Genomic DNA, 13,183 nt, shown 5'->3' with positions numbered 1-13,183 from the left:
GAAAATTCACATTTGCTTTGCATGAATATTTTAAGAACTTCAAAATAAAACTTGATAATTAAGGTCCAAACTGGAGGAGAATGTTTTCCTTTATTACATAATTCTCTTAAGTTTAGCTATCTTCAGGGTACCCAAACACCAGTTTTTCCAGTTTAATTTTAACATCATTGTCCCCCTACTTGATATGTGGAGTGTGGAGGAAGGGAGAGGCTTCAGGGTTTCACAAGTGAAATTAGACTAGAGTTATCACCCAGTCCAATAGAGCTAAGAGATTTCAATCTGCCATAGCAAGTGACCATCCACCAGACCTATGCCATCAGCCCACCTCTCTGAAGTTTTGTCTCCCACAACGTCATCCAGGTGGACCCAGCTCTGTCCTGGGGTCCACCTGGCTTCTCTAGCCAGGTAAACACAATGGCTGATTATTTCTATACTTTGAAATTTAGGGACTAAGTTCTGTACTGTAGCATACAGTCAATGATTTGTCTCCATTCTTGAATTTTCTTTGTGCTGCTGCCCATGAAAAGTACAGAATGTTGTCATTACTGATAAAAGATCACTTCAGCCAGATGAATTTCTATAAAGCACCTGGTGCCCCTAAATTTATGTATTTAAGGACACAGCTATTAATTAAACAAATGTAAGGAGCTGTGTAAAGTTATAACTCAGAGTATGAATATTTTGAAACATGAAAGAAATAGTACATTTTTTTATGATTCTAAAATAGAGCATCTATAGGATGGAGCTGGTGTTATGCTTTATATTTATTTCTTGCATTTTCTCCTGTCTGTCCCTATAAAATTAACATTCTGGCAAATTTTAAAAATTGCATTTGTTTTAATTAAATAGGCTCTCTTAGTTCCTTCCCTACTGTTATAGTTAATTTGGGAAATGTCAGTCTGTTGCTGTTAGAATTACCATTCAACTAAAAATGTATTATGATCTGCTGCACACATAAAAAATTATATTATAATGAGGAAAACCAAGCAAAACATAGTTGTGCCTATACCAGCACTCTGACAGGCAGCATCTTCTATAATGATGGTGATTTCCATTTCAGTGATGATTTTATTGTCTGATTTGCATTGTGTCTTCCTTGCTGCCCCTTAAAAATTTTTTGTTATTAGGAAGTTGTGGGTTTACAGAGCAATCATAAATAAAATATAGGATTCCCATATACCACCCCACCAGCAACACCTTGTATTGGTGTGGAACATTTGTTACAATTGATGATAACACTTCTATGTAATTGTATTATTATTTTAAACAGTAGTTACCTTTGTTACAATTGATGAAAGATTATTAAAATAGTATTGACTATTGTCCTAGTTTACATTAGCTCTACTTTCCTCATATACCTCCCTATTATTAACACCATATATTACTGTCATACATTTGTTGTAATTCATGAAAGAACATTCATAGACTTGTACTATTAACAATAGTCCATCATCTACAATAAGGTTCACTGTGTTATGCAATCCTATGTTTTATTATTTAATTTTTATTCTGGTGACATAAACTACCCGAAGTTTCCCCCTTTAACCATATTCACCTGTATAATTCAGTGCTACTAATTGCATTCACAATAATGTGTTACCATCACTACTATCCATTTCTAACCTTTTATAATCAACCTAAATAGAAATTCTGTATAAACTAAGCATCATCTCCCCATTCTCTTACCCCAGTCTATCCACTGGTAACCTATATTCTAGATTCTAACTCTATGAGTTTGCTTATTTTGTGTCAGTGAGCTCATACAATATTTGTCCTTTTGTGTCTGGCTTATTTCACTCAGCATAATATCCTCTAGGTTCATTCAGGTTGTCACAAACATCAGGACTTCATTCCTTTTTATGGCTAAGTAATATTCCAGTATTCCATTCATATCCGTTATCAGGAAATATGCCTTTTTCTTGTTCAATTGTATTCTGACTCTTATAGGAATTAAAGATTAGAGTTGTGTACTGAGGATACAGTATTGTTGGATTTTGCATTTACCCTTTTAGTTACCCTTATTGATGATCTTCATTTCTTCACACTACTCCAAGCCACTGTCTGCTGTCTTTTCCTTTAAACTTGCAGAACTCCCTTTAATAATTCTTGTAAGGCAGGTCTTTTGTTGATGAACTCTCTCAGTTTCTGTTTATCTGTGAATATGTTAAACTCTCCCTCACTTCTGAAGGACAGTTTTGCTGGATAAAAAATTGGGGGCTGATAGTTTTTCTCTTTCAGTACCTTAAATATATCATACCACTGCCTTCTTGCCTGCATGGTTTCTGATGAGAAATTGAAACTTAGTCTTATCGAGGCTCCCTTATTTGTGACAAATCTCTTTTCTCTTGCTGCTTTCAGAATCTCTCTTTATCTTTGGCATTTGACATTCTGATTAATATGTGTCTTGGAGTAGGTCTATTAGAATTTATTCTGTTTGCAGTATGTTACACTTCTTGGACAAGTATATTTGTCTTTCATAAGAGTTGGGAAATTTTCAGCCATTATTTTTTCAAATATTCTTTGTGCCCCTTTTCCCTTCTCTTCTTCTCTGGGACACCTATTATGCATATGTTTGTATGCTTTGTGCTGTCACTCAACTCCCTGAGACTCTGCTCAATTTTTTTTATTCTTTTCTCTATCTGTTATTCTGACTGTATGATTTCATTTGTCCCATCTTCTAGTTTGCTGTTTCTTTTTTCTGCATTTTCAAATCTGCGGTTATATACCTTTAGTGTATTTTTAATCTCTTCTAGTGTACCTTTCATTGCCATAAGTTCTGTAAAGTTTCTGTTTATACTTTCTAGTTCTTCTTTATTCTTACACACTGCATTCTTAATATCCTTTATCTCTTTATGTATATATTCCATAATCTCCTTGAATTGATTTAGGAGATTTGTTTGATCTTCTTTAATTAGTTGTTTCAAATTCTGTATCTCCACTGAAGTTATCATCTGTTCCCTTGACTGAGCCACATCTTCCTGTTTCTTAGTACTGCATGTAACTGTTTTTCTTCTGATGTCTAGGCATCTGATTATGAGTTAACTCTGAAGGTCAGTTTCTCCCTCTTGTCTAGGGTTTTATTGTTGACTGACTTTGTGTTAGGTTCTTCTTTGATGCTCGGTCCAACTTATTCTAGACTTTTAGGATAGCCTGTGTTTAACTGATTAGATTTTCTCAGCTCTTCATCTAATTCTTGCCCTAGATATGGCTACAGTTTTTAAAGCTGCACTTTTCGTGTAGATGTTTCACCTCCAGGAGAAATCTTCCTTTTCTCTGTTCTTTCCCCATGAATCTTAATCTGTTCTGTTTGTTTTTGAGTAGAATTTTCTCCCCAGCTCCTACAATTTGTTTAAATTCTCTCCCTCACTCAGTGCCCAATTTTCCTTACACTTTAAGTTCTGGGACTCTCCCGTCCTAACAGTCCAGTTTATTCCCCCCCCCCCCCCACCTTCTCTCTCTCTCTCTCTCTCTCTCTCTGAGGCTTTTCTGCCTCTTATTTCTTCTCTATTAGGGTATCCTACCCTGGGGAGCTAGATGGGGCCAATCCAGAAAGGTAGGTCACTCTAGAAAAGTTCATTTTGTGTTCACATGGTACAGCCAACAGAAACTGGATTGAGTGAGGGAGGGCACAGCACTTCTCACCACTCTTTCTATCGTGGTCTCCTCCCCACCACCCCCACCAAGGGTCCTTTTGTATGCAGCACTCCTCAGCGGCTTGTGTTCTGTCCTGGGCCTCTGTGGATTTGGCTTCCCGTGTCTGGAGAGTTACTCAGGCTGCTCTGAGTGCCTGTATAGTCCGTGTCCCTGGTGCGAGGTGGAGGAATCCGCGCCTCTGCCTCTGAGCAACTCCCAAGCTATGTGGGACTGAGTGAGGGGGAGGGAAGAGGACTGGCAGTCCGGGAGAAAGTTTCCTACCTAATATTTTTCTTTTTCTTTGATTCAGTATCTGTGGAGTCCTTCTCCAGTCTCTTCTGTCCTCCAGGGTTCTAAGCAAGTGGGATTTTTCCTTTTATTTGCTGAATCTCTGGGGAGGTTTTTTCCAGGGGATGTCTTAAATTGCCATGTTGATAACATCTTCTAGGATGTTTTTTAATGTGAGCTACTCCCATTCTTTCACTGTGCCACCACTTTTGCAGCAATGCAGCTGCTCACATATCTTCTGGATCAAGATGACTCCAGTTGCAGGAAAATTGACTGTGCCCTGCAACTAGCTCTTACCTATAGACATCCCTTGCTGCCCTTTTGATACATAGAATATGACCTATCCACCTATTCTTAGGGGATACAAATGCTGGTTAACTTCTCCTACTCCTTGAAAAATCCTAAATAATTAGAAAATAAGAAAAGATGAGAACAGCCAAATTCTGTCTCCCAAGATTGCACCTCTTCTGCCTAACTCCCTTTAATAAGAATATCTACTTGTTTGAGGTTTCTTCTGAAAACATCTTAATGGCCTGTACCCTCAGAGCAAAAGCATTGAGTTGGATGATGAGTCAGATACCCAAATATTCACAGTGAAAATCTCTGGAAATCACACTAGGCACATTAGAGAAAGTATACTTACAGAAGCATATGGTTTAAACCATAAAAATTTTAAGAAGCAAAAAACTGCTGGAGATAATTATATAAATTGAGGGTTTAAACTCCGACAAAGTACACATTCGACATTACTTTACCATACTTTCCATACTTATAGAGTCAGAAAAGCTTCTCTCCCAGATGGTGAATTCCCCTTTTTCAGAATTTAAGGAAATACCCAATTAAGGATGTAGTAACTCAGAGTTCAAGTGCTGGGTAATTTATAACCCAACTGATTCTTGAGTGCTGTTTGCAAGTTGAGTCTCCTTAAGTCTGGAATCACCTTTATAGGGACTCAAAGCATCTCCCTGCTCTTCATTTGCTTAAAGAAAAATGTCTTCCACTGATATCCATGTCTGTTCTCAAGAGACAAAGACTTTGATGAAGTTTTACTAGTTTTAGAAACATGCGGATTCTGCCATCTAATTGCATCATTTCAATAAAAACTTTTCTCGACTCACAAATTAGCTCTCATCTTTTGGTCTCACCATTTATAGCTTTGACACATCTTGGATGTGTAATCCTTAGAGGGTTCTAAATGCCAGTTGTGGTCTTTAGAATAGAGTAGGAGATGACATTTAAAATAAGAAAGGCCTTATGGAGGAGAAGGTCCTAAATCGGATCTTTGTTTCTATGTAAATATAAATCTCTAATGACTTCAGTTGAAGATAATTAGAAGAAAATGGATTTGTAGATTGAGGACAGAAAAGGTAGGGTATGGAGAAGGTTGAGTGAGTTTTGCAGTAAAGTCTTGGGCCTTAGAACGCCATTCTGGGTTTGTTAGCAGAGTCTGGCCATGCCTAGAACTGAGGCTGGCATTGGAAGCCTCTTACTAGCTTTAGGTATTGGAAAAATTTTCCAGAAGCACACATTCAGCTCTGCTGAGTGATTAAATAAAGGGAATGTGTCTTAGTTTCCTGGCTGCTAAAACAAATACCATACAATGAGTTGGGTTAAACACATGGAATTTATTGGCCCATGGTTTGAGGCTATGAGAAGTCCAAAATCGAGGCATCAACAAGGTGATGCTTTCCCCCCCCCAAGAATGGTATTTTGGGGCTGGATGCCAGTGATCCTTGGTCCTTGGCTTTTCTGTTGCATGGCAATGCACATGGTTATGTCTTCTTTCTCTTCTGGGTCCCGTTGACTTTGGCTTCTTCCCTTGGCTTTTTTCTTCCATGTTCAATTTCCTTGCTTATAAAGACTAGCCATATCAGATTAATGCCTACCCTCATTCAGTTTGGGCACACCTTAACTAATAACATCTTCCAAGTTCCTATTTACAAATGGGTTCACACCCACAAGACCAGGGGTTGGAACCTAAACATGCTTTTGCTGGGAGACATGATTCAATCCCTAACAGCATCCAAACCATTTTCTATCTCAGGGTCTAAGTTTAGTAGACCAGGGTGGACCCAAGAAACATAAATTAAAAAATCTGAATTATGAAAGCAAAAAGACTTTGAACATTGGATGGAGAACTAGACACATAAAACTAAAATACTCCTTCAACTGCATATTATCTTAAGTGAAGCAAGAAACATCTTCAAGTATCTTATGTAACTTTGAGGAAAGGAACACTGAAAAGATTCTAAGGAAAACAGAGCTAATAAATTTATTGATACTAGTTGATATTACTATTAATACTAATATTAACTGACATTAATATTAATACTAAGTAAAACTAATATGAATTAGTATTACTATAATATATAATATACTTTATTATAATATAAATATTAATTAACACTAATAGTAATACTAGTTAATAGTTAATAATACTATCTATTTAAATCAGTACAGTGTGCATTGATTCTAACTTAAGACGCATAAAATGTCTTTGATTTTCTTTGTATGTTTTGTCTTGTGTAGTGAACATAAGCACATGACACTTCCAGAGCTTTATTCTTGTCTTCACTCCCCCATAGAGTCTTCAGGTCTTCATCTGCAAATTCTACCACCACTGAATTTTTAGGAACCTGCTCCTTGAAGCTTTGGATGTCACTTTAATTGTAGGAAAAAGTATTTGAAAAAATAAATACATAAAATAAACAGGAACCTGTCTCTCCAGTGGGCATCATTCATCACTGGGGACTTTTAGGCAAGAAGGGGTGGCTGATTTGTAATTAAATAACACCTAAGGCAATTCATGAGTGGAATTCTTTCCCCTCCAATAAATACACCCTTTGTTTTCCCCCCACACTCTCCAACTATTATCCTTTCCTCGTTCCTAGACTTTCTTCCTTTGTCTTTTTGTCACCCTGGTCTATATCTTAGGTTTGTCAGCACTTGCTTAGCCCTACCACCAAAGAAAGTTCTTTACCCTTGTCACAGAATATCCCACACAATGAACAGGTATCTTAGGTATCCATAATTACCTCAGTCAAGAATGAAAAGGGTACTTTTTTGCTGAGTCATAGTTTCTTCCTGCTGTCTTTTTCTTAGAAAAATCAGTGCTTCCAGATTCAATGGGATTAATTTTCTTTTCCTTTATTCATATTTAAACTTTTTTCCCCCTTTATTCGTATCTAACCTTCAGACGTCATTTTCCAGTTTCTAATAATACCATTTAGGGAAACATGGACTCTCAGGGCCAGGTTGATGGGCTTATGGTGCTATCACAATTGAAGTACTCACATCAATTTTGGAGGATCCTGAGGTAGCCTTTGGCTAGTTCTACAGGGAGGTGTTTAGGCTGGACAGTAGGTGGAATCCTAAGAGCTTTGAAAGTCCTCTTCACTGTGGGCCTTCATCTTTCGGGGACCTCATCTCTCTTTCCATGTCCTGGCTTCCTTGCCAAAAATTTCCCTTGAGCTCTGTAGAAAATAAGCCTTATTATCCACTGTGGTGTTGAAAAGATTCAATAGCAAATATTTAAAAAATAATTTAAAGGAGAGAAATTTCTGCTTAATGGATTCATATTCTATTCCTTAGTTGTACAGTTTTTTTTGTTTTTTCTTCCCCCACTGGAGTGTACAGGCCTATTGTTACTGAGCACTCTTGAGGGATTCATTCTTTTTTGTCCAATTGTAGCTTGCCGACCTACTTTTTTTTGTGAGGTTGTGGTTTTAATGGGTTCCGTATTGGGTATATAGGTAAAATTACTGATACTACTTCTGCATAAAATATTTATGATATTTTAAGCATTTTAATATATTTCTAAAAAGCTTTGGGTCCTGTAGAAGGAAGGAAAGAGAGATTATTAAAAGCTGAATTTATTTTTCCAGGAAACCTTTGAGAAGGCAAGCTTGAGTAGCAGCAGCAGTGGAGCGGCCAGTCTGAAAAGTGAATTTTCTGAAAGTGCAGACTTGCCCCCTGAAGGCTTCCAGGCCCCCTGTGGAAAGGATGAAGACAGAGCCTGTGACGAAATCTTGTCAGATGATAACTTCAACCTGGAAAATATTGAGAAAGGTAAACTAGTGAAAAGGTGTTAATCAGAATGAATGCATTCTCAAGTCCTTTCTGTTTCAAGGTTCATTTGCTTTTTATTTTTTTATTTTATTAATGTACAGATATATATTCAGAGCTAGATGATGAGTTGGACATTTCGGATAACTCCAGCAGCTCCAGTTCAAGCCCTTTGAAAGAGTCTACATTCAGTAAGCTTTCTTTACCAGTTTGCCATTTGTGGGTTTCCAGCAGGCAGTCGTTTGGGAATCGTAGTTAAATCAAGGAAATGTTACTATGCCAGTGGTTTGTTTTTCAGGTGCAATGCTAATTAAGACAGGTATGTCTATCTCTCTGCCAGAAGCCAAAGGACAGTGAGCACTGTGATTTTCCATCGCCTTAGATGTGAAATGAATTGTTGTATTATTTCCACCAGCAAATGCAGGGTCTAACTGGGGAGTTGAAATAATTTATTTGGACACAGCCTAATGTAACCATAGGAGTAATGGAAGTGACCATTTATGAGTTTTGGTTGGAGAGATATGGAGGCTAGAGAAGAAATTAGTCTTGGTATAGACTAGTTTTTACAGTTTCATCTGTATAGTGCACATGGATGTATTATACTAAAAGCACTACAAATAAAAAATATTTTTAATATAATTCAGAACCATGAAAAAAATATGATATATAAATTCAGTCCATGTGTTAATCCTAACTCTTAATTTGAAACAGTGAAGAAAATAGTCACACTGGGGTAGAGGAAAGAAAAGGAAAAGATATATTTAGATAAAATATAAAGATTATAAGGAAAGCTAGAATCAAATACACTCAACAAATCTAAAACTGGAAGAAAAGCAAAGTTAAAAGAGAAAATGAAGAGAAAATAACTTTATTTTATAAAAAATAAGTTGGTAGAATATTAAAAAGGATAGATAGAAATACTTTGGAATAAACTGGGTATAAATAATTCCTTCTCCTCAATGATTGTACTATGAAAACCTCATAAAAGAAGGTTTAAAATAGTCCCTCTAAGGATCATAGTAGAACCCTAAAGATTTAGCTACATTATTTTTGTCCCATTCCAAACTTAACTGGTCAATCAAAACGGTGACTAGATGTTACAGATTTTCCGGCACAACCCCGATTTCTAACACTCTGTTCTATTTTCCCTGTAAATTCTTTCCTGCCTGATAAAGTGTTTCAGTTTGTGATTGGGAAAGCATGAATATTATATAAGAAAAATATTCATGCATATAAACATAGGTAGCAAGTTCCAGAAGAGGTTCACTACTGACCGTTCTGTATAACCCCAGTAATAGTGGTGAGTGGGGATCAGTGGGGAATGAGACCCTTAAATTTGTATGTGGTGACCTGTAGCTGTCTTGGCAAGGGCTTTGGGATGATTATGACATAGGTATTTTATTATATTTTATCTATTAATAAGATTCTTTGTTTAGTACCTTTTGTTTGGGGAAAACTCTTAAACAAAGCTGTCAAGTAACTAGTAATTTGTAACATGATATTTGTGGCTGGTGTTTTCATAAATCAAGACTGTCTTTCTAGTATATAAATTTGCTCAGATAACAAATGCACACTATTTTTGTTTTGAAAAAATATATAAAGATTTGCAGTGGGAAAATGTAATTATTTATTTTTATTTTCTTGTTTCAGGCATTTTAAAGAGAAGTTTTAGTGCTTCAGGAGGAGAAAGACAATCCCAAACAAGGTATGTACAAATTGAGCTCCTAGATATATTTTTAGCCTTTGCAGAGCTGAGTTGTTGGTAACTAATTTAAAGACTGATAGCAAGAAGTTACTCTGAGCATGTGGTAATGAAACTGTTAGAGCCCACTCTCCTAGAACCAATTATAGTTTACCAAGTGCATACTGGAAAGGGTACTGAGCTTGGACCTGAGTTTTAGTCTAGCTTTTCGTTTTTTCTACTTTGTGACCTTCAGTGGGTCATTAGCCTTGCTGAACTCAAGGGCAGACCAGAAAGGTAGGGCGGTTCTGCTCCATGAGTTCATCTGGGAGCCTGGCTCATTCTACCATGTTCCTTTACATTCCAGGATTGGTCTTATCTCCATGGCAAATGTGGGTGACCATGACACATCCACATCTCAGCAGCAGAAAAGGGAAATGGAAGGCACACTTCTTTTTTGCTCGTCACTTCTGCTCACATACCATTGGCCAGAACTTAGTCACATGACCACATCTAGCTGCAAGGGAAGATGAAATATGTTTGGGTGATTCTATCTTAAAAAGAATAGGAAATTGTTATTTTGGGATAAGTAGCAGTTTCTATGACACTTGTCCCTTGGAGTAAGGAATGAAAAGGGTCTACAGATTTGATCTTTGGGAAGTCCATAGTGACTTTGATGAGAGCAGTTTCAGCGGCATTTGCTGGGGTTTGTGGGAAAAGAAGCCTGATTGTGGTGGTCTTATAAATTCTGGAGTTGGGGATGGGGAGCAAGTGAACATAGGGCATGAAAGTGAGGAGTGATCTGGGACAGTAGCTGGCAGGGGATGTTTGAAAGAAAAAGTTCTGCTTCGAATCAGGGCAACTTCAGGGTGTTTGGACCTCAGTGAAAGAAGCCAATGGAGAAGAAAGATTAAAATGGGAAAGATAATTGTTGTATACAGTCTGGAAGGAGCCTGGAGCTGGAGGGGTGGGCCTGGAAATGATGAAGAGATAGCCTTTTCTCTGAGTCTGGGGAAAGGTGTGTGTAGACAAAATTAACCTAGAGAAGTGGAGAAGTAGGAAAGAAGGATGTTATGGAAGATTATACTCAGTGACCATTTTTGTTTATTAGGTAATGGTTGTGGTCATCTGTGGAGAAATTTGAGGGGGGAAGTAAACTAGGAACAACCACTACAGAGACAGGAAAGCAACTGATGAGAAACAGGAAGAGACTGTGGTACCAGTCAAGGCTGGGACACACAAGCAGTGGTGCTGGAGAGCATGCTTCCCAGCTGTGGATGCCTCAGGCCAGGGAACTGGCCACCACATGTGAGGGACAAAAGTCTAAGGCTGTAGATGTATTTTGTCAGTTAGGGCTTTTTGGAAGCAGCAAAAAAACCTGACTCTGACTGACATAAGCAAAAGAGAGATTTATTAGAAAGCTTTGGGTAGCTCACAAAGCCTAGGAAAGGATAGGAACCAGGGCAGCCTCTAAAGTCTGTGGACTAGCTACTAATAGCCAACCTGAAGGGGCCTGATGCTGGGATGAATGAGCTCCCAGCTTGTTTTTCCCATTGTTGTGTTACTTTTCTTGGAATTCAAAGATCTAGTGGAGAGTAAGATGGGCCTGGCTTGGGCTGGGGGCCCTGTTTGCTGCTGGGGAGAGCACTGAGCTCCTTGATTGACAGCTCCTTCAAGTCTGACCAGGTGCCCTTGCTTATGGGAGCAGGAGCAGAGGCTTGTCAGTCTAAAAGGAACCACTATTCACATCTAGGTTTTAGAATGCTGGGAAGAGCATACTTTAAATGAATATAGCAATATAGAACCTGCCCAGCAAAATTCTGAGGGATTCAGTGGGGTTGAGTGAAGGAACTTTCTTGTAGACAAATTATTTTTTGCTTAGAAAAGATAAAACATCACTGATAACTTTATCTTCTTAAAGTGAGGTTTGGGAAGGCATAGGGTAGAACTTTTTAACTTCTAACTCTTTTCCTCTGTTGCTGGTAACAAAACCCAAGGAAAACCTAATGGAAGGAATGATCTACCAGACAGGTCATTGAAGAAAACCTGTGAAACCTCATGATGTTCTTCAGTGGGCCAAAGTGCAGAGAAGCCATGGTCAAGAGTATTAGTAAGGGAAGAGGAAGGAGAAACGGTCCAAAACCATAAGGAAAACCAAAATGGGTGATTACAGGGACTGGTGCTAATCTCCAGCATTCCCCACCTTCTGACTTCATATGACTGCTTCTCATCTAACACACCAATTCTGCTTCCATTTTCTACAGTCAAGGAAGAAGGTCACACACAGGAGCCTGGAACTAGGGGAGCTCTTGCTTCCTGGTCCCAGCAAGTGAGAGGGCGGGGGCAGGAGATGTATGCCTGGCTGTGGAATGGGGCTCTGAATGCTTGATAACATGGAGGGATGTGTCGTCTTCATCTCTTGCATCACAGCTTCTACTTTAACCACATAATGAGTTCAGTAGCCTTTTCTGAGCTAGACTAGAAATATGCCTACTCCCTGGAACAGCATTTCCATAGATTAATGTTGCACGTGTTCTTCCCCCAAATAATAACAAATGTACTTTGGAATACAACTACCTTCCTTTTAAGGTTTTTGATTGCCTATATTTTTAAGAACATCACAAGACTTTTTTCTATTACTGGATGCTTTGTTCATTGATACAAAATTGCTTAAATGTATAGAAAAGATGCAAAACAAGTATTTCAGTACAAAAATAAACTATGCCGATCTGTGTATTCCCCAATTTAAGAGAATTTTATATTAAAAGAGGAATTTCCAATGAGATAAATTTAGGAATCTAAGGAAAAATTCTACTCTTTTTTTTCTAAAGGATTCATGGAAAATTGTTTCATTTGCAAGAATTTGTTTATGCTCAATCCTTCAAAAATGAAAGAAACACATGTACTATTTATTTTAGAGCTTGAAATGTTTCTTAAAGGCTAGTCACTAGATAAACATTTTTAGCAAATTAGGTAATTAGAATCAGCAGAAAGGGAAAATTCAATCTAAAGCTCATTGAATCAGGGATATTATAGAGAAAACTTTAATTTGATGTTAGCAACTGTCAGCAGCTGGAAAATGGTCCAGGTGTTGAGTTTGATTCTCTGGAAGAGGGGTGAGGGACCCAGGGTGAATAGGATCCAACCTAAAATAACATTTGTGAAGCTGTACCATGTATGTGGTACGGTGTGACATGCTATCGGGGAACACAGTCTGGTATGAAACAAGCCCTTTCCCTCAAGGAACTCACAATATAAGTGGAAGACAAGGGCATAGACTTGAGAAGAAAATAAATGATACAAGACAATCTATGATTCATGCCAAATAGGAGGAGGGAAAACAAATAACTTTTTAACTTGCTTCCAGGTAATCCCCGGGGCTTCCATGAATTACAAGTAGACAACTCTAAAATGTATTTATAATTCTTTAAAAGGCATTAAATAAAATTCAAGTTATTTGTAATCTAATTTGTCTGGGGTTTTCCTATGTTTCTTGGTTTGTTAATGTAATGTGAA

The 13,183-nt window shown here is 37.8% G+C and overlaps 1 protein-coding gene across 9 annotated transcripts in view; it reads left to right on the top strand.

The window, feature by feature from the left end:
* Positions 1-13,183, top strand: part of NEK10 (NIMA related kinase 10) — a 296,604-nt gene that overhangs the window by 229,158 nt on the left and 54,263 nt on the right. For all 9 annotated transcript variants that reach the window (XR_005218355.1, XR_005218356.1, XM_037846062.1 and 6 more), the window contains 3 exons: positions 7,806-7,989; positions 8,091-8,177; positions 9,637-9,691. Coding sequence is in view for 7 of the 9 variants with exons in the window: in XM_037846062.1 (XP_037701990.1) it covers positions 7,806-7,989; positions 8,091-8,177; positions 9,637-9,691 (326 nt within the window). In the remaining 2 variants the exon portion in view is untranslated. The remainder of the gene's footprint in view (positions 1-7,805; positions 7,990-8,090; positions 8,178-9,636; positions 9,692-13,183) is intronic.

The sequence above is a fragment of the Choloepus didactylus genome, chromosome 1 (assembly GCF_015220235.1).
Source record: "Choloepus didactylus isolate mChoDid1 chromosome 1, mChoDid1.pri, whole genome shotgun sequence".
Lineage (NCBI taxonomy): Eukaryota > Metazoa > Chordata > Mammalia > Pilosa > Megalonychidae > Choloepus > Choloepus didactylus.
Note: the sequence above shows the minus strand (reverse complement) of the source record. Positions and strands in the feature narration are given on the sequence as shown.